The sequence below is a fragment of the Podarcis erhardii genome (genome assembly GCF_964252035.2).
Source record: "Podarcis erhardii genome assembly, chromosome: 14".
In the NCBI taxonomy this organism is placed as follows: domain Eukaryota; kingdom Metazoa; phylum Chordata; class Lepidosauria; order Squamata; family Lacertidae; genus Podarcis; species Podarcis erhardii.
In genome coordinates, this window is record NC_138503.1 from 17,674,343 (window position 1) to 17,695,535 (window position 21,193).

The 21,193-nt window shown below is 47.7% G+C and overlaps 1 protein-coding gene across 4 annotated transcripts in view; it reads right to left on the reverse strand.

Moving 5' to 3' along the window:
- Positions 1–21,193, reverse strand: part of ARNT2 (aryl hydrocarbon receptor nuclear translocator 2) — a 155,010-nt gene that overhangs the window by 45,517 nt on the left and 88,300 nt on the right. For all 4 annotated transcript variants that reach the window (XM_081838933.1, XM_081838932.1, XM_081838934.1 and 1 more), the window contains exon 9: positions 1,601–1,677. In XM_081838933.1, coding sequence (XP_081695059.1) covers positions 1,601–1,677 — 77 coding nt within the window. The remainder of the gene's footprint in view (positions 1–1,600; positions 1,678–21,193) is intronic.

A 21,193-nucleotide genomic window follows, 5' to 3' on the forward strand; every position in this document is an offset into this window, starting at 1 on the left:
AAAGACCCCTGCCTGCCAGAAGGAGGAGGAACTTGGAATACAATCACAAACATCCCTCTTCTCTCCCCAGCGAACAGTGAAGGTTTAGGGAAATGGGCTTGAAATTAAGCACAGCTGCAGAGGTCCATAAGAGAAGCAGCATACCCCCAAAAAAATCAATAAAAAAATACGGCCACCATCAAGTTGTTAAGATAAAGAGAGATGATAAAACATCCATCCCATAGATTCACTCTCAGCCGCCTGAGCTTAAAGTTTAAAAGATGGGAGCAGAGAGGAAAGGGGTGGGAATGATGGCTGTAAGGGTTCCAAGTGGTTGCTCGAGAGCAAGGAGGCAATTACCTGCCCTACTCGGTTGTAAAGCCTTGCTTTAGCTGCAAAATAAACTTTATCTGTCCAGAGCGCCACTCTCCCGTGGCTGGCTCATTCACTGGCAGAATCCATGAGTGGGCGGTCCTTAAACTTTCCCCAGCAAAGTAATTTCTTGACGCCCAGTCTGCGCCTCCCCTCTCTGCGCAGAAGCTTACTGCACAAGGAGGGCATGGGTAATGGAGGACCCCTCTCCTCCCCGCTTTGCCCAGGCAAGGTGTCCTGGCACTGCCTCGCCTCCTCCGAGCCCTGCAACTCCTCTCCACTGGAGGCGTGGTTACTCTCCTCCATTGAGGAGGAGCTGCTTCCCACAATCCTTGGCGGCTCTCTATAATCCATTCGGCTTTTCCTCTCCCCCTCCTGAACCGATGGCAGTTCCCTGTCATCGGCAAATTGGTTGGACAGGACTGTGTGGTTGGTTCGCGTGGAAGTACAACGACAACACAAGTAAGACAGCCAGCATAAAACAGCTTCTGAAGAATCCATGTAAAACAGGGGTCCCCAACCTGCGGCCCATGGGCCAGAAGCGGCCCACAAGTTGCCCCGAACCGAGCTGCCCACTTGGCGAGTCCCGGCGCACTGTGCTAAAAAGGCACAGGGCAGCGTGGGTACTCTCTTCCGTGGCTCCGGAAACTGCTTCTGCACATGCCCAGATGCCAGAAATCGTTTCTGTGCATGTCAGCAGCACCAGAAATTACTTCTGCACGTGCCTAGATGCCGAAAATCGCTTCTGTGCAGGCACAATTTCCAGCATCTGGGCATGTGCAGAAGTGACTTCCGGCGCCATGGACATGCGCAGACACAATTTCTGCTGTCGCACTACACCGGCCCGGTCCATGGAGGATCTCTGTGGGAGTGATCTGGCCCATGCCTGGTAAGCCTTGCCGCCCCCTGATGTAAAAGGTAGCTTCATCTTACAATTAGCTGCATCTTATGTGGAAGCACCAGTACAACATTTCCACACACATAAGCTAAGGAACTGCCCTCCAAGGATGAAGCCACCTGTTTTGTATAATCAGGGACCAGTTTGGGACTGCTGCAACGCAATGAGTGTGAAAACCTTTACTTTCAAACAAGACAGGATTTAGGATCAGGGTATTTGAAAGGGCACTGTTGGATCTTGACAACCTCTTAAGGCCTGTTGATCACATCATAGGTGAGATCTGATGTGGAGTTCCAGTGGTCCGTGGCATAAAACATACAGACACCTTTAAAAACATTTTAAAGTATTTACCTGAAGCCTCCCAATTGCCACCAGGCAATATTTGCTGCCTTGTCCCACCTCGGCATCTTCTTCTGGTATAGTCATTCCTAAGAACAAGAAGAATGTAATAATTCCACTGTTATACAGGGTTTTTTTTGTTTGTTTTTTTACATTTGTGCGCTGTCTTTCTTCCAAGGAGCAGACAGCAGCTCTGAGCCTCTCATTTTCCTTCACACCAACCCTAAAAGCAGTGCAGTAGTGAAAGGGAGCCCAGCTCTGATATATAGATAGATGATAGATAGATAGATAGATAGATAGATAGATAGATAGATGATAGATAGATGATAGATAGATAGATAGATAGATAGATAGATAGATAGATGATAGATAAGATAGATAGATAGATAGATAGATAGATAGATAGAGATAGATAGATAGATAGATAGATAGATAGATAGATAGATAGATGATAGATAGATGATAGATAGATAGATAGATAGATAGATAGATAGATAGATAGATGATAGATAGATGATAGATAGATGATAGATGATAGATAGATAGATGATAGATAGATAGATAGATGATAGATAGATAGATGATAGCTGGATAGATAGATAGATAGATAGATAGATAGATAGATGATAGATAGATAGATAGATAGATAGATGATAGATAGATAGATAGATAGATAGATAGATAGATAGATAGATAGATAGATGATAGATAGATGATAGATGATAGATAGATGATAGATAGATAGATAGATGATAGATAGATAGATATAGATAGATGATAGATAGATAGATAGATAGATAGATAGATAGATAGATAGATATACCGGTAGATGATAGATAGATAGTTGATAGATAGATTAGATAGATAGATATAGATATAGATAGTTGCAGAGTAATGATGTCATTTACTAGAACATCAGGGGAACTGACAGACCCTCCTTGCTCTAGCAAGTGAATAAGGTGATAGAGGCTTTCAGGGTTTATTTTGGTTTAAGATAAGCTCAGAGGAAGTCAGGGAATGAAGGAAATAATCCAGAGGAAGCTGAGTACTTTTTCTTTTATGGGGTTCCTACTTCACGCTAGCAGTTTATATAGCAACACATTTTTGCAAAAATTATTTGCATTTTAATTAAGTGCTAGTTGTTGCATTTCAGCTGGTTTAATGTATTTTGTTGATGTCCGAAGTTTACAAGTCAAACAGCATCGCTGTGATCAATGAAGATTGCTCCCAGGGTGCGTTCATGTATCATACTTGGTTCATTGGGGCAGTTTTGGTTTTTTTGCTTTTACTGTAGAACAAGAACTCCGCATTTTCTTAAAAAAACAAAAATGGATCAACAACATATTCTGTCATACTGAAAAGGAACCAGCAAACTGAAAAAATATGTGGGTGTTTCATTACGCTTTGTGTGTTTCCAACCTTTTAAATAGGATTTTATGTTCTAAACATGAAAAGAATAGAAAGGCATTCCAGAATACTATTTTTGGTGCCTCGGGGTTGCACAAATAGCGATGTTGGGTACATTAGCTGCCCACTAGTTTTCTAAATCTTTAACTAATCAGATTACCCAAAATGTGTTTTGGGGCCATAAACTTCCTACAAATGCTTGAGTGATTCTAAGCTATTTAAAGCCCCATTCCCCAGAGTTTCTTAGATTCACGTCGCACAAGAGTTATGAATTGCTCAGAAACATATTTTGGCATATTAGTCAAGTGGATTAGAAAGCAAGCCAGTATTTTGAAAAGAAATTCAATTCAAAGTATTTTAATCTCTTCTATATGGGCAGTAGTGTGTGTGTAAGAGAGAGAGGGAGGGAGGGAGGGAGGGAGGGAGGGAGGATTTGGGGGGGACCATGCATGCAGCACCCTCACCTGGAAGAATCAGGCCATGCAAACAGAATTTGTTGCATCTGAATTTTGAATACAGCGGTACCTCGGGTTACATACGCTTCAGGTTACAGACTCCGCTAACCCAGAAATATTACCTTGGGTTAAGAACTTTGCTTCAGGGTGAGAACAGAAATTGTTCTCTGGCGGCGCGGCAGCAGTGGGAGGCCCCATTAGCTAAAGTGGTGCTTCAGGTTAAGAACAGTTTCAGGCTAAGAACGGACCTCCGGAACGAATTAAGTACTTAACCTGAGGTACCACTGTATTCTGTTCAAAGTGGAAATGGTAGCACTATCAGGCTGGTGGCCCCTCTTGCTGGTCGTAGGGCCCTGCCACTGCCCACTGCTCTCCCTTAAATACCAGGCAACAACATACACCTTGGCAGATTGGGCATGGTAAAGGTTACTGTCAGGGGTTCAGGGAGAGAGGCGCAGAGGAGGGAGGAGACCGAGAGTGAGGGAGAAGGATTCCAGGCTGACGAGGAAGAGGACGACAATGACCCGAGATGGTCCATGAGTCCGTCCAGTGAATCGGAGGATTCCCAAAAGGGAGCCCCCCTGGTCAAGCCAAGGGGAGCCCAAGGGGGAAGCAGTCAGGAGCAGGGGAACGTAGGGGGAACCGCCAGTGGGAGTTGGAGATCGGGACCGGCTTCTCCACCGGAACGGAGTGAAGAGGGTGGAGTTACCAGTGTGTCGGGAGGAACAGAACAAGGAGCAGAGGGGGAAAGGAGATCGGGGCAAGACGTCCTGCCGGAAGGGGCGGAAAGCAGTACCGGGAGCAGTGTGGCTGTTGAAAGGAAGGTCAGGAGCAACGTACGCGCGCCAAGTTCAAATGTGGAGGCGCGCGGAAGTGGGGAGAGCTCTGGGGAGGAGCCTGGTGCCAAAGCACGAAGGAGGGGGGAGCAGGCAGGAGAAGACTCAGCCTCTGGGGAGTCCCGGAAGGAGGGAACACAGGGGGGCAGGAAGACCCTGCGGAAAAGGAAAGAGAGGAAAAGGTGGAGCAGCACAAGCCTCTTAAATTGGTGCAGGGGAGGGACGGACTCAGAGGGGACTTCTAACATCTAAGGGTAACAGATGCGGAGCCACGGAGTTTGGATGTAATGACGACAATGATCTTCAATAAAACCTTTTGTATATAGCTTGGACTGGACTTTGGTCTCTTGTGAGCTGGGACCCAGGGTGGCTCTGACAGAAAGTCCCCTCCAAAGAACGCAAAAATTTTTTTTTTGCAAAGCTCACGAACGGTGACAGCCATGAGTGCGGAGGAGCAGTTGACAGCGCTGCGAACTACAGTTTCCGAACTCACTGCTGCAGTCCTTGCGTCTCAGAAGAAGCATGACGAAATGGAGAAGCGCTGCCAGGACCTGCAAACAAGGTGGGAACGTGCAAGCAGGGAAGGGTTCCCAGGGTCCAGATCAGAGGGGATTGGACTTGGACGGAGGGGGGGCAGCCTAGTCACCCACTTCGATGGGAACCTGAAGCACTACCCCAGTTTCAGAGCAGACGTTTTGTATGCATTGCACTTGCTTCGTCATGACTTTAAAGATGAGGAGGAGAAAGTGGGGTTTATTGTTTCTCACTTGCATGGGCCGGCCAGAGACTGGTTGCGCAATTTGTGGCGTGAAGATGGCCCTGCCCGCCGCGATGCAGATGAATTCATTAAAGCGATGGATGCCTGCTTCCAGTCAACTGTAGATGTGGATCTTGCACGCAGGGAAATTTTTGGATTGCAGCAAGGCAAAGCCACTGTGCGTCAGTACCATTCTAGATTTTTTGCTTTACTGACTGCGCTAAGCTGGGAGAAGGATTGTGCACCTGTGAGGGATTTGTTCTGGGAGGGGCTCAGCGGTCCCATTAAGGATGAACTTGCCAGGGGAGACAGACCCCAGACCCTGGAGGAGCTTGTGCAGAGGGCTTTGGCGATTGGGATACGGCACGAGGGACGTCCTTGGCACACTGAGGAAGAACGTCAGGTGCGTCCACCAGCGAGGACGTCTTCTTTCATCCCCAGGGAGTTCAGTCAGTCACATCCTTCGCCACTGGGAAGGCAGGGGGAGGAGCCCATGGAACTTGGTGGTGCTAAGGCTCAAGCAACAGCCAGAGCCCCAGCTTCCGGTGCAGTGAAGGCAAAGCCTCCTAGAGGGACCAGGAAGTGTTACATTTGCGACAGTGCACAGCACATGGCGAAAGAGTGTCCCCAGAGGCTGCAGAAACACACTGCAGCTTTAGCAACTGTTGCAGCAGAAATGATGCAAGCAGAGCAACCTCAGGGAAACGACAGTGCCTGGCTGGAAGCAGAGCTGCTGGGGCTCAGCCAGGCGAATCTGTAGAGCAGTCCCCAGCGCTTTTGCAACGCACAGACCCTTTACCACCCAAGCCAGCGGTGCAGCTCACTGCAACACTTCAGTTGCCGAATGGAACCACCCTGGAAGTCCCCATCACGATTGATTCTGGGAGCAACGCAGATTTTGTGGGGACGCACTTTGTCAAGCAGCATCGCATAGCGCTTCTGCCAGCGACAACACCTCTGAACGTAGTCACGGTGGATGGCAGGAAATTGCTAGGAGGACAAGTTGTGCAACAGACGCCTCCCATGGTGATGAGGATTGGAAATCATCGAGAAGTCATCAGCTTCAATGTCACCCGCCTTTCAGACACGCCTATAGTATTAGGCATGAGTTGGCTGGAGAGACACAGTCCTGCTGTAGCGTGGTACCAACGGCAGATCACCTTTTGCTCATCGTACTGTGCTCAACATTGCATCCAGTCCAGCCAGGAGGAGGGAGCTGAGCAGCAGTTGCAACTTGGCATGGTGCAGGCAGTACCCCGCAAGTACGAGGGGTTCCTGGAGGTTTTCTGCGAGAAGGAAGCTGACCAGTTGCCGCCCCACAGGCCTTATGATTGTGCCATCGACCTGGTGCCAGGGGCGCAGTTGCCGACTGCAAAGCTGTATTCCATGTCTGAGGACGAGATGCAAGAACTCAGGGAGTTCATAGAGCACAATTTGAAGCGCGGATTCATCCGAGAATCGAAAGCGGTGGGGGGCAGTCCTGTTTTCTTTGTAAAGAAAAAGGACACGCCCCAAAAAAGACTCATTGTGGACTATCGATTCATAAACAGTAAGACCAAACCCAAGGCCTTCCCCATGCCCAAGATAGATGATCTCCTGGCAACCGTAAGGAAGGGGAAGATCTTCACCAAATTGGATCTGCGTGGAGCGTATAACCTCATACGCATCCGGGAGGGCGATGAGTGGAAGACGGCCATGTTCACGCCTCTGGGCACGTACGAATACAGAGTTATGCCATTTGGTCTCCAAAATGGATCTCACGTCTTCCAAGCATTTATGCATCACGTGCTAGCGGGACTTCTCTACAAGAAATGCGTGTGTTTCCTCGACGACATCCTGATCTTTTCGGAAACGGAGGAGGCCCATGAGAAGGACGTAAAGGAAGTCCTGCAGAGACTACGGGAGAACAAGCTCTACGCCAAGTTAGAGAAGTGCCAGTTTGATGTGACGGACGTGGATTTCCTAGGCTACAAGCTGTCCGACAAGGGGCTGGCCATGGACAGCGCCAAGGTCCGCGCGGTGTTGGACTGGAAGAGCCCTCGCAATCGGAAGGAAGTCCAAAGATTCATCGGCTTCGCCAACTTCTACCGCAAATTCATCAGAGGTTTTGCAAAGGAGACGGCAGCGATCACGGACACTCTCAGTTCCAAGAAAAAGAGGTTCGTGTGGACGGAACAGGCGGAGCGCTCTTTTCAGAAGCTTAAAAGCCTTTTCGCCTCCGAGGAGCAGCTGCTGCACGTGAATCCAGGCAAGCCCATACGAGTAGAGACCGACGCGTCAGACAGAGCGGTTGGAGCCGTACTCCTGCAAGAAGATCCACATGGAAACTGGAGACCCGGTGCCTTTTACTCCAGAAAGCTCAGCAAAGCGGAGCAAAACTACACCATATGGGACAGGGAGCTGTTAGCCATTCACGCAGCGTTCAAAGCGTGGCGACATTTCCTCATTGGAGCCAAGCACACAGTGCAGGTCCGCACGGATCACAAGAACTTAGAGTATTGGCGCACGGCGAAACTCCAGAGCCAAAGACACATGCGCTGGGCAGAGTTCTTCGCGGATTTCGACTTCAGGATAGAGTACGTCCCAGGGGACTCCAACGTCATAGCCGATGCGCTCTCCAGGAAACCGCAATATCTTGAGGAAGCGGCGCCAATAGCAGCCAGGCACATTTTTGCACCGCAGGCGTGGGCGTGCGCTGCCATCGCTGTCGACCTGGACGCGGTACGACGCGCGTTGCAGGTAGATCAGTTTGCACAATCCAAAATAGAGGAGCTGCGTAGGGGTTCGCTGAGAGACGATGAGTTCCAGTTACGCGACGGACTGTTAACTCACAAGGGTGCCCTCTACGTGCCGAGCGACGAGCTCCGAGCAAAGGTTCTGCAGCAGTTGCATGACGCTCCCAGTGCGGGCCATTTCGGCAGGGAGAAGACAATGGAACTGGTGGCCAGGGACTTTTGGTGGCCCCAGATGCGAGGAGAAGTAGCGGAGTACGTCGCCAGATGTGACACTTGTCAGAGGTCCAAGCCAGTACACCAGAAGCCGGCGGGCTTACTGGAACCACTGGAAACACCACAGCAACCGTGGGAGAGGGTGGCGCTGGACTTCGTCACTGACCTGCCCAGTTCCAGAGGCAAGACGGCGGTACTGGTGGTGGTGGACTTGTTCACCAAGATGGCGCACTTCATTCCCTGCGCGAAGGTGGCGACGGCGGAACAGACCGCCAAGCTCTTCATCGACCACGTGTTCCGGGCGCATGGGCTGCCGCGGGCCATCCTGTCCGACAGGGGGCGCCAGTTTATTTCCAATTTTTGGCAGAAGCTCCTAGGTATCCTGCACGTCAAGATCAACCTAGCGTCGGCAAGACATCCACAAACCAACGGCCAGGCCGAGAGGGTCAACGCGATCATGCACCTGAGATGTTACGCAAATCAGCGACCCGCAGCTTGGGTGGACTACCTACCGATGGCGGAGTTTGCCTACAACAACACGAAGCACGCGTCGACGGGGGTGACGCCGTTCTTCGCGAACAATGGACGTCATCCCAGGACCTTCCCGGGGTTCGTAGCACCAAGAGAGGGAGAGCCGCAAGAGGCCGACCAGTTTGCTGCAGAACTACAAGAGGTGCACGAGGAGCTGCGGAGACATTTGGAGCTAGCCAAACAAGCATATAAGGTGCAGGCAGACAAAGGCAGAAGAGTGGGAGAGGACATCCAGGTGGGGGACTGGGTGTGGTTAGCGGCCCAGGCGATGCCAGCCAAGTCGTTGGCCAAGAAGAAGCTAGGGCACAGGCAGCTAGGACCATACCAGGTGGAGGCTAAGATCAACCCCGTGGCTTTTCGACTGGCCCTCCCCGAAGGTTCCAGAGTCCACCCGGTTTTTCATAGGTCGGTGCTCACTCCCTACAAGGCCCCGCACAGGTTTCAGGAGTCTGAAACAGTACCGCAGCCACGCACAGAGTCACCTAGGAGGGAGGGATCGCCTAGGGTCGAACCACTCAACGAGGTCACAGAGATCCTGGACTCGAGATGGGGGGAAGAGGGAATAGAATACTTTCTAGTCAGAGAGGGTGCACCAGTCAGTGCCAGTGGGTGGGTGCCGGACTACGCTTTAGACGAACCTCTTTTAAAGGACGAGTTCCATGCCCTTTTCCCACATAGACCCATGCCAGCCGAGTACTTCGATGACTGGCTCTTTACCCCCACATGTTCAGGCAGCACTTTCCACGGCTTTTCTTCAGCCGAGGAAAGAACGCCGGACTCAAACTCGCCCAGGGGATCGTGTTCGGGGGTGGACACAGAGCCCTCTTATTGGTGGGATGAGCAACCAGAGGAAGCCTGGCGCAAGAAATGGCTGAAGGGGCCTTGGCCGGCAGCACCAGACGAAGTAGCAATGGAAGAGGGAACTGCGAACATTTTGGGTGAAGAACCCGAATTCGAACACACGTACACCGAGCTGCCAGCAGAGGACATGGACGTAGCCGAACTGTATCCTGCATCTACCTCCGAGGAGCTGCAGTTCCCACAACCCGCACCCGATGGGGGGGAGGGGGGAAGGGGGGGCTTCGAGGGGGGGATGGATGTCAGGGGTTCAGGGAGAGAGGCGCAGAGGAGGGAGGAGACCGAGAGTGAGGGAGAAGGATTCCAGGCTGACGAGGAAGAGGACGACAATGACCCGAGATGGTCCATGAGTCCGTCCAGTGAATCGGAGGATTCCCAAAAGGGAGCCCCCCTGGTCAAGCCAAGGGGAGCCCAAGGGGGAAGCAGTCAGGAGCAGGGGAACGTAGGGGGAACCGCCAGTGGGAGTTGGAGATCGGGACCGGCTTCTCCACCGGAACGGAGTGAAGAGGGTGGAGTTACCAGTGTGTCGGGAGGAACAGAACAAGGAGCAGAGGGGGAAAGGAGATCGGGGCAAGACGTCCTGCCGGAAGGGGCGGAAAGCAGTACCGGGAGCAGTGTGGCTGTTGAAAGGAAGGTCAGGAGCAACGTACGCGCGCCAAGTTCAAATGTGGAGGCGCGCGGAAGTGGGGAGAGCTCTGGGGAGGAGCCTGGTGCCAAAGCACGAAGGAGGGGGGAGCAGGCAGGAGAAGACTCAGCCTCTGGGGAGTCCCGGAAGGAGGGAACACAGGGGGGCAGGAAGACCCTGCGGAAAAGGAAAGAGAGGAAAAGGTGGAGCAGCACAAGCCTCTTAAATTGGTGCAGGGGAGGGACGGACTCAGAGGGGACTTCTAACATCTAAGGGTAACAGATGCGGAGCCACGGAGTTTGGATGTAATGACGACAATGATCTTCAATAAAACCTTTTGTATATAGCTTGGACTGGACTTTGGTCTCTTGTGAGCTGGGACCCAGGGTGGCTCTGACAGTTACGTAAAGGTAACAACAGCAGCTTCTACTTGTGGGTTTCCGACAGGTATCTGGTTGGCTCTTATGAGAACAGGGTGCTGGAGTAGTTGGGTCGTTGATCTGATCCAGCGGTGCTCTTATACAGCTAGAGCCTTGGCAAACGTGTGAGCCTTTGGCATGAGTCGAAGAGCAAGAACTAAAGGAGAGTTATTCTTCAAAGTTACATGAATGTTTCGTGACCGGGTGGAATGGTCGCCGAGGGTAGCACTTCTGGAAGAGGAGGAGCCAAGTGTCAAGTGTGCACCAGTCATTTGGCATAATGGTAAGTTTAGTGAGCCAGTGTGATATACAGTGGTACCTTCTAAGTTTTAATTTATATATTTTTTAACTCTTGCTATACCTATTGTCCCTGTTATACCTACAGTGGTACCTCAGGTTAAGTACTTAATTCATTCCAGAGGTCTGTTCTTAACCTGAAGCACCACTTTAGCTAATGAGGCCTCCTGCTGCCGCCGCGCCGCCAGAGAACAATTTCTGTTCTCATCCTGAAGCAAAGTTCTTAACCTGAAGCACCATTTCTGGGTTAGCGGAGTCTGCAACCTGAAGCGTATGTAACCTGAAGCGTATGTAACCTGAGGTACCACTGTAATTGCAAATTCAAATGTATCCCTATTGTGACTTCCTTGATATTGTATGTGGGCTGAAACTGGTCTGTGACCGAAATAAAAAAAATTCACAGTGGTACCTTGGTACTCAAACGGCTTGGCTCCCGAACGCTGCAAACCCGGAAGTGAGTGTTCCGGTTTGCGAATGTTTTTCAGAAGCTGAATGTCCGATGCGGCTTCCGTAGCTTAACAGATTAAGTTTGGGAACCAAGGTACCACTGTAGTAGTGTTTGACATCAGAGATTTTCCTGCTGCTGTTGCTGATACACTATTCACATCACCATGGCCTTAGCGAACTGTCATATTCCTGGTATAGTCACATGTATGCTCCCAGCCAGTGAGGGAATCGTATAGTGAACATGATGGCATCACTACACCACAAAGCCAATCAGATTGGACTAGGAGATGAGCTCACTAAAGGCAAATGAAGTCTTGTTGAACAGAGAGTGTGCAGTGCAAATGACCAGGCAGACATTTTCAAAAACAGTTTGCCTACTATAATGCAAAGAAACATAAATAAATGTCCAAAATTGAAACCTTGTTGAGAAATGAGGTTTTTGATAGATGGAGTACTGGCAAGGGGGGAAAAAGTAGATTAAATCTAAGTAGCAGATACTATTAAAGCAACACCATGTTGGAAAATTTATTAGCTGTGCTATCCCATCATATGCACAACTCATAAGAAATCAAGTAATTGGTCTGGTATTAATCAGTTCATGACTCAATAGACCTTTCAGAGCAAATATGCCAAAAAATTAATCCAGTCACAACTCAGGTGCTACTATTGGTAAAAGTCCACCATTTATATTTCTGGCTTGGGGAAAAAGTCGTTCTTCTCCTGGCTGATAGTTGCAAAAAAGTAACTTTTGAACATTAACAAGGATTTAAGGTGGATTACCACTTTTGTAATGTTACGTATAATTTTGCATACATATATGGGTACACCAGGAAGACTGATGCCTGCCCATTATTTCATATTGGAAACAAGGCTGAACCCAAATGCCAGCCCAATACACCCCATTTCACAGCACCATATAGGTGTGGTATTTTGCATATTGTGCAATGGGCAGAATTTGTTATTGTGGAAGTGGGTTTACCATTTGGGGTATGTACGTAGTGCTTCTATTTAAATGACAGTAGCTATTTCTAAATACGGATTAGTCCATGCAATTTCTTTTGCAGACCTGTCTTCTTTTGTCCTTTGTTCTTCCGTGAAGGTGGCTAAAGGCAAGGAACAATCTCCTAACCTCGGTGTCCCCTCCCATTTGCAAATATTGAGATAATATCATTGAGCTCCTTTTCAGGGCTGTTGTAGAGATGGCTGGGCTAATGTAGATAATATACCTTGAGTAGTGAAAGGGTAGAGACAATGAGTGTTTGTTTTTGAAGAGTATTGTGAGTGGGTAGCACAATCTGTTCCACCCTGTGCTAGTTTTCTGCTTACATGGAGGTGAAGAGGATGTGTGTGTGTGTGTGTGTGTGTGTGTGTGTGTGAACATTAAATTTCCTACCTGAATTGGTTCAATTCTTTTCTCCATCTCCAGCTACTTAGACTGTTTACACACCATACACTTAAAGCACAATACCCACCCAACCACCCAAAAAGAACCATGGGAACTGTTAATTTGTTCAAGATATCTTGCTGCTTGAGGCAAACGGGGCAGGGGGCACTCTGTCTATGACAGATGTGCCACAAGTTCTGGAGCAAGGTGTCCATTTCTAAATTCAATAGATCCCACAAAACCCTAAGCAGCTTGGCTTTTAGTGGGGGAAAGCTGTTAGTCCCTATGATTTCACAGAACATCAGTACGTAATGGGACAAGATGGCACCCCTCAGTTGAATCTTAGTTCAAAACAAGCAACATCATAACACTGTTCTCCTAGTATGGGGAAGGGGGGGGGGTGATAGTTCTGTGGCACAAACAACTCAAATTTCTAAGAGGGGAATAGCCAGGGAGCATAGGAGGAATGGAGGAGGCTGCTACTACTGCTGCTTCCCAGTATCTGCTGCCTGAAGCAACTGCCTCACTCTAATAGTAGAGCCGGCCCTGATGGTAAACAGAACTGGGATAGCTAGAAAAAAACAAAAAGTGACAATTTGGAGAGAATTAACTGAAAAAGAAATATGTGCTTTTATTTTATTGACACTTGGGTGGGTTGAGGGTCTTTCTGTGTGCGACGTGCACTTGGGAACTCTCCGGATGGGAACACTAGTCTTGGCTTTGCTTTAACACTTATAAAACTTCCTACACACACACTTTACAGTTTCTCTCAACCAAATATTTTCCATCAATTGTTATGCGATGAACAAAACCGATTAGGAAAAACATCATATGGACTGCATAAAAATTCATTTCCTTCACAGAAATATGAGATCCCTTAATTGAGCTGGATGAAGGGGAGACAAAAACTTTTTAAAATTAAATTTAGAACGACAAATACTGAGGGATAGGGGTATTTCATTTCTGCACTTTGGGGGCAGCGTTAATGCAACAATTTATACAAAGTTAATATGTCCAGCCAGCTAGCCAAGCAGACAAAGCAAATGAATGATCAAAGGTCTGGGCAAAGGGCTCATTTCAACGAAGGCGTCTCTTCCTACTACGGTCCCAGTGCTCAGTTTCACAATCTACCAAAACATGCATTACGCATGTCATAATAACCTACCGAAATAGCTGGATAACAAGAGTATGGGTTTTCATGAGGCAATTTTAAACATTTCCCTCCTGGGGTGCAGAATTAACACTCACTTAGTTTATTTTGTAGGGCAATGGGGTTAAAAACAAAACAAAACCCTACATTCAGCTAGAGAAAAACCTTTCCACATAAACATGCTAGAGCTCCTTGGCAGCCAAGGCCACATTCACACCATACATTTAAAGCATGATAAACAGTTGTAATTTCTTGCAATGAATCCTGGGAGCTGCAGCTTGTTAAAGGTAGGGTTGCCATGTGTCCTCTTTTTCCAGGACATGACCTCTTTATCAGGTCTGGTTGCCACATGGTCCTCTTCTTCAGGATAAACATTTCTGTCTGGGCAGATTTTTAAAGATTGGCAAAATGTCCAGGTTTTTTGTTTGGTTTTTTGTTTTGTTTACGGTAACCCAAGAATTTTTTCCTAGACTCAGATCTAAGGTACCCAGCTAAGCTAGTCTGCAGCGGAGAATCACAACAGAATCTTAAACAGGCGGAGAATCTTAAACAGGCCACATACTGTGTAAATCCCTTCTCTTGCGGCTGAACGAAAAGGATGCTGGCTCAGCTATAAGAGGAGCCTGGGAGGGCAAGAGTTAACACCCCCCTTCCCTTAAGGAGAACCCATATGTACATGTTAAACAGTTTAATAAATTGTTATGTTCACAAAGATGTGAATGTGAGCCCAAATACTTTCATGTGGCAAGTGAGGGAGCAATATGTATTATTATTACTATTTTGCTGTTGCTGAAAGTTAAGAACATTGCTACTAGCGATATATCACAGCTTCCATAGCCTACATATAGAAGGGGTATTTAAAATGAGAGTCGTCACAGCGATCCATAGTTAAAAGTCAGGAAATGCGCTCTCTCTTTTTTGCTCATCAAAATATGGCAGCCCTACTCACAGAGTTATAATTTCCAGAGTGGTTCAGCAATCTATCCCTTTTCACAGGGAACTCTGGGAATTGTAGTTCTGTGAAGGGAATATGGGTGTCTCCTAACAACGCTCAGGGGGGAGAGTAATGACTATTTAAAATGGTATTCTGTTGCTTTCATTGTTCGGTGGCCCAAGTCAATCACTGAAACTCAGCATACTGTGAAAGGTTTTCAGGCTTGCTACTTATTACATTTTTATCCTAGAGGAGTTTCCAAGGAAGCATAGGTTATCCTTCCATTTTATCCTCACAACAACCTTGTGAGGGAGGTTAAGATATTTTGGGGAGGGGGGTAGGGAGAGGGTCAAGGTTACTTACTGGGCTTTAAATGTAAGTGGGTATACCATGAAGACATTTTGCCATAAGGAACTGAATGCTAACAGCTGCCAAGATCTCTATAGCATAACAGTGGAAATAGTTATAAAATCTGACTATATCCTTATGGTATAAAAATCTCTGGAATTCAGTTATTGCAGAAAAAAATGAGTTATGGGTCTCTAAGGGACAGGAAAATCCTGATCATTTCTATTCAATATGGTGGGATTATATTTCATACAGTTTAGTTTCAGATTTACAGATACTGATACTGTATCTCTCCCCACGCCGCCATCTAGAGAAATATGGCCATCATGATTTTAGACTGGGTATTATCATTTAATATGTTTAGGTTTTGTATGCCTTGCCTTTAGCTGGATGCATTATTAAATTTTTGTTACGGTCGACTTGCCTCTATGGTTCCATAATAATTTGAAAACTGGTAAAAATAAGCGTTACAAAAAATAATAGCTAGATGAAGATTTGAACCCAGGTCTCCCCACTGAAGGCTGGTCCATTGGGGTGAAGGGGACACTGTCCCACCAACATCCGTCTGCCCTCAGCCAGTTCCCCACCTGCGCCCCTGTGCCAAGGTGTAATGACTGACTGACTAGGCCACGCCTGCCCCAAACATGACCCCCCCAATTCCTTATATGAACTTTGAAGGGTTTGAGGGCTTTTCTCCAGAGAGGTGGTCACGGAGACTTGAAGTAATTATCATGAGGTAGTTCTGGAAAAGAGCCAACGCTCTGCATCTCCTTCCACCCACGAGGAAGACTTCAAGGAGCGTGCCAGCCTTTTTCTCAAAATGGATGGAGGGAATCAAAGAGCCGCTCCCTAGCGTAATGACCTCCAGACAAAAGGAGGTGAAAAGACTGTGAAATTAGGTCATCTGTTTGCTCACTAGAACAAGCGTCCTTGTGACTCTGATCTCAAGCGCATTTAGCTTCGGGAAGAGGTGGGGGAGAGATAAACCAACCCTCTACCTACTCCCCAAAAACCTGCTGCTAAGTGTATTTAGCTGGGGGTGAGTTGGGGAATGTTTTCTTCTTCTTTCCCTGAATCTCTTATTAGCTGCCTCCCGTACTGCTGGAAAGCTGAGTGTGTATCTAGATGATTCTGAGACAAAGAAGTCTGGTTTCATTTAGCTTGGAGACATCTGTTTGGTACTATATAAATAAATAGCATAGGACCATGAGGAATGTTTGGCAGGCGAAACACGTAAAAAATAGATAGAGAGATGAGGGTAGAGGAAAGGTTGGTCTCAGAGAGGTCAACGCCAGATCTGGGCACATGCGAGTACTTCGGTCATGAAAGGCCAGGATCAGGTCTACAGGGCAAACTCTAGGTTTGTGGGGGCCCTTAGCACAGCGTCCCCCTTACCAGAAGTCCTGGAAAAAGACAGCAGCCTGCTGATGAGTCCCAGGTTACTTGGATTTACCATTTCAGCTTTTTACAGTGCCTCGCACTGATGTAGCATTGTTCTATACCCTCCAACATTTTTCTGAGAAAAACAAGGACATCCTATTCCATACCCTCTAACAATTCTCCAATGAAAATAGAGATGTCCCCTCCAACATTTCTTTGATGAAAATATAGTAGAGACATCCCCTCCAACATTTCTCTGATGAAAACAGGGATGTCCTATTCCAAACGCTCCAACATTTCACCAAAGAAAATAGGAACGTCCTAAGGAAAAGTGGGACATTCTGGGATCAAATCAGAAACCGAGACGTCTACTGAAAATCCGGGACTGTCCCTGGAAAATAGGGGCACTTGGCGGGTTTGTTGTTCTGGGGCATTGTGGGAAACTTAAATGGCAACACTAAAGGCATCTATTTTAATGTCCCACAATGGTGCATTGGGGTGCTCCTCGGCATTCTGGGGAATTAAAATGGCTGCTCAGTGACCATTGGAGCACCATGCAGGGTACAGAGCTGAGATCCTGATGCAGAATTAACAGTATAGTTTAGGATTGCTGGTGGGGAGGACCACATATCAACAGTTCTCTGGCTCTGATGCTAAGATAAGGAAGTTAATGGAAGGGAAGTCTGCTGCTTCCTTCTTAAGAACACAAAAAGAGCTCTGAGATTTATAAGATTTCTGTTTATTTGGTTTTGCAGAGAGTGCATATTTCATATATTTCATACTGTTCAATATTCTGTATAGATTACATAATGAGTTTATACTGACATCACATTGTTGTACTTGGTCATCGTGTTGCCTTGGATATTACGATTACTACTACTACGGATCAGCCCAAAGGCCTATCTAGGCCTAGCTCTCAGGCAGGACCTGAGAGCAACTGCTCTCCCTGCTTGTGATTCCTAGTAGCTGGAATTCAGAGGCATAATGCCTCCAACAGTGGAGGTGGAACATAGCCATCATGGCAAGTAGCCATTGGCAGGTTCCCCCCTTGCAGTCAGCTGAGCCTCTGATAAAGCTCTCAAAAGCCTGAGATACGCTTTGGAAAACTGCAGGCCAGTTTGCAAGGTATGCAAAAAGGAGAAGGTTTCAAATTAATTACTTGCGCTAAATACCTCAGAGATAAACGCTGTACATATTTAGCTTCCAAAGAACAGTAGCAACAGCTATTCAGATATGAGGAGCTTGCTCTGAATTCCTTGGTTTTCTGGTGTGAATCCAAGGCGAAGCAGCAAGGTGGGGGCCATGCTGGGGCCTGCTTTCAAGGTTACTGGCTTCAGCGTTCAGAACAGGTTGTTCTAAAGTTTCCCGCGAAGCAAGCCAAAGCCAGCCGTTTGCTGCTCTCCATACCTGATCTTAACAGCTGTAATTTTATTACAAGGCAGAAGAATGTGAAGAAATTCAATTTCCTCTGCGCTTAATTTTATTTTGTGTGCTGGGGGGCGGGCTAGGGAATTAACACGTCACCACTGTGATGGTAAACTACGGCTCCCAGGGTTCTTTGGGGGGGGGGACTCACGTGCTTTCAATGTATGGTGTGCAGGCAACGCTGCTAAAAGCTACACAGTCCAAAAAGCCAGCTTCTTCTGAGCAATTTATGGCAGGGGTGGGGAACCTTGAGCCCAAGAGCTGAATGCAGCCCTGCAACCCACTCCGTCAGGCCCTTGGAAAACTCCCAGGGCAGACCTCCTCATCACAGCTACACAATCTCTCCCCAAGCCACACACCTCAGCAGCCATGCTTCATGCCCTCAAGTATTTTTGCCTGGCGGGAATGTGTCACTGAATTCTGATAGTGCTTTTTGCTGCCTGTAAGGCAAAAAGGTAAAGGACCCCTGGACGGTTAAGTCCAGTCAAAGGTGACTATGGGGTTGCGGCACTCGTCTCACTTTTCAGGTTGAGGGAGCCTGCATTTGTCCACAGACAGCTTTCTGGGTCACATGGCCAGCATGACTAAACTGCTTCTGGCACCACAGAACACCGTGACAGAAACCAAAGCGCACAGAAACGCCATTTATCTTCACGCCACAGTGGTAACTATCTACTCGCCCTGGTGCGGTTTTGAACTGCTAGGTATGGGAAAGAACAACGGGAGCTCAACCTGTTGTGAGGAATCGAACCGCTGACCTTCCAATCAGCAAGCCCAAGAGGCTCAGTGGTTTAGCCCACAGCGCCACCCACCGTCTGTATGGAGGATCTGCAAAGGTAAAATTTGCAATCTTCGCTCCACCCGCTTTGCCTCTGGCCCTGCCCTCTACTGGAATGCGGCCCCCAGAATGTTGCCCAGAAGTGAATGTGGCCCTTGGTTGAAAAAGGCTCCCCTCCTCTGATCTACATTAAAGTAAGGAGCCACAGACATAAACAAGGCAAAGCATGGTTGTAAAGATGCAAAGTTCAGCCCTGTTTTAAGTAACACCCTGTCCAAGGAAGCATTCAAAGTCTTGATTATTTTTGGACTTTTTGGACCTGGCCAAGATTCTCCAATCACCAGGGCAAAATGGCCGCGATTCATCAAAGAACAGGAATAGAAACCATTTTTTTCCAGGCCTGTTAGGCATGGAAAGCCTTTGTCCTTGCCTTAGCTTGAAACCTGCCCGGTTGCTAGGCATGCAAATAGGTCTGAGAGGAGCATATGCACAGTGTAATCAGCAACTGGTTTCATAAAGGCCCCAATGGCTTCCCCTAAAGATGGGAAGTGCAAAAAATATTTCCCAGTGAAGTTCTTAAGAGAGAAGGGGACTTTGGAAGTTCTCTCCCACCCAAAAGGCTGCAAGCTCCCTGAAAGACAGCTTTTATTAGCCATCCCTTCATTTCACCTTTCCAGCCGTACATTTCCAGCCCATGCCAGTAGCGAAATGGTTCAGAGGCAGAAGGTGGACAGAGAAGACTCACATTGGCATGGAACATCAGAAGTCAATATTTTTCTTGGCTGCTGCAGGAGTTGCCCAATAACTTTTTAAGCCAATGTCAGCACTTGCTCCCAAATCTACCCTCCTGCAATCAGGGGTGGGAGTATCGTTACGATAAGCAGGCAGAGCGACACCCTTAATCTGGCCCAACTTCAAATCACCAGCAGCCAGACTGAAGGAAGTGGGATGAGGCCGTTAACAAGATAGTCAGCACTTGCAATTGATTGATTGCTAGCTAAGCTTCTAGACCAGGGGTAGGCAACCTAAGGCCTCGGGGCCGGATGTGGCCCAATAGCCGCCTAAATCCAGCCCGCGGAAGGTCCAGGAATCAGCGTGTTTTTACATGAGTAGAATGTGTCCCTTTATTTAAAATGCATCTCTGGGTTATTTGTGGGGCTTGCCTGGTGTTTTTACATGAGCAGAATGTGTGCTTTTATTTAAAATGCATCTATGGGTTATTTGTGGGACATAGGAATTTGTTCATTCCCCCCCCCAAAAAAAAATATATAGTTGGGCCCACAACATGGTCTGAGGGACGGTGGACTGGCCCACGGCTGAAAAAGGTTGCTGACCCCTGTTCTAGATTGCTTCTGTGGATTTAGCAACCAATGGGCTTATATTCCAATTTCTGCTTGTCCCTTTTGACGAGAACCAAGGGTTCCCAAACTATGGTCCACACAACACCAGTGGTCTGCAAGTTTCATTTAGGTCAGGGTTTCCCAAACCTGGCCCTCCAGCTGTTTTTGAACTACAACTCCCATCATCTCTAGCTAGCAGGGCCAGTGGTCAGGGATGATGGAAAGTGTAGTCCAAAAACAGCAGCAAACCCAAATTTGGGAAACCCTGATTTAGGTGGACCCTGGAGTGGTCACTCAAAGCCCTCCAGTGTTGCTTGTCTCCGTTCAGACTGAACATAGTATCTAAAGTTATAAGCAAACTGTCTTGCCAATGGCAACCAGCGAATGTTTAGTAAATGGGATCGATAGAAAGTTTCAGGTATGGTTTGTGATTATTGGCTGAATACTGGTGAAAGACCACAGCATGCAGAATATCCCATATTCCACCCTGCTAAAAGGACCAGGGGAGAAAATATGGGAAAGACTGCGCTTGAAACCCCATGAAGCTGCTGCCAGTCAGTGCATGCAATACTGAACTAGGTGGATCACTGGTCTGACTTCTAAAGCAGCTTCTGGGGAAGGCCATAGCTCAAGTGATTAGAACAACTGCTTGACATGCAGAAGGCTAGAGGTTCAACCCCTGACATCTCCAGGAAGGGCTGGGAGAGACCCCAGTCTTGAAATACAGAAGATCTGCTGCCAGCTGCAGTATGTAACACTGAGTTACATGGGCGACAGAACACCTTCTTTGAATACAGAAGGACCTCGGATCAATCCCTGGCATCTCAGTTAAAATGATCAGGTAGTAGCCCATGGGAAGGACCCCTGCCCTATGATCCTGGACAGCTGCTGCCAGCCAGAGTAAAGAATACTAGCTGGATAGACAAAAAAGGCTTACTTGGTACAAAGGCGGCTTCCTGTGTTTCTACTGTTTCTTTTAAAATCCTTTTCTTTTAAAATCACAGTTTAAATGGTGTGTTGTTGTTGTTGTTTTGTTATTTACAGTAATCCAAAAGCAAAATTGAAACGGTTTTGTGATTTACAATAACCCAACCATCTTCTTAAGTGCCAGCTGGAAACACAAAGGAAGGATTCTGACCTCCCCCTGCCCCACCGCACTTTCCATCGCTGCAGCCATGTGATGTGAATTAGGTTCGTTTGGTTTAAGTGGCTTCTGAAATGCCAGAAGAACGTACTGTGCACCATCTACGTGCATGCATTCAAAAACACACACACACACACACACA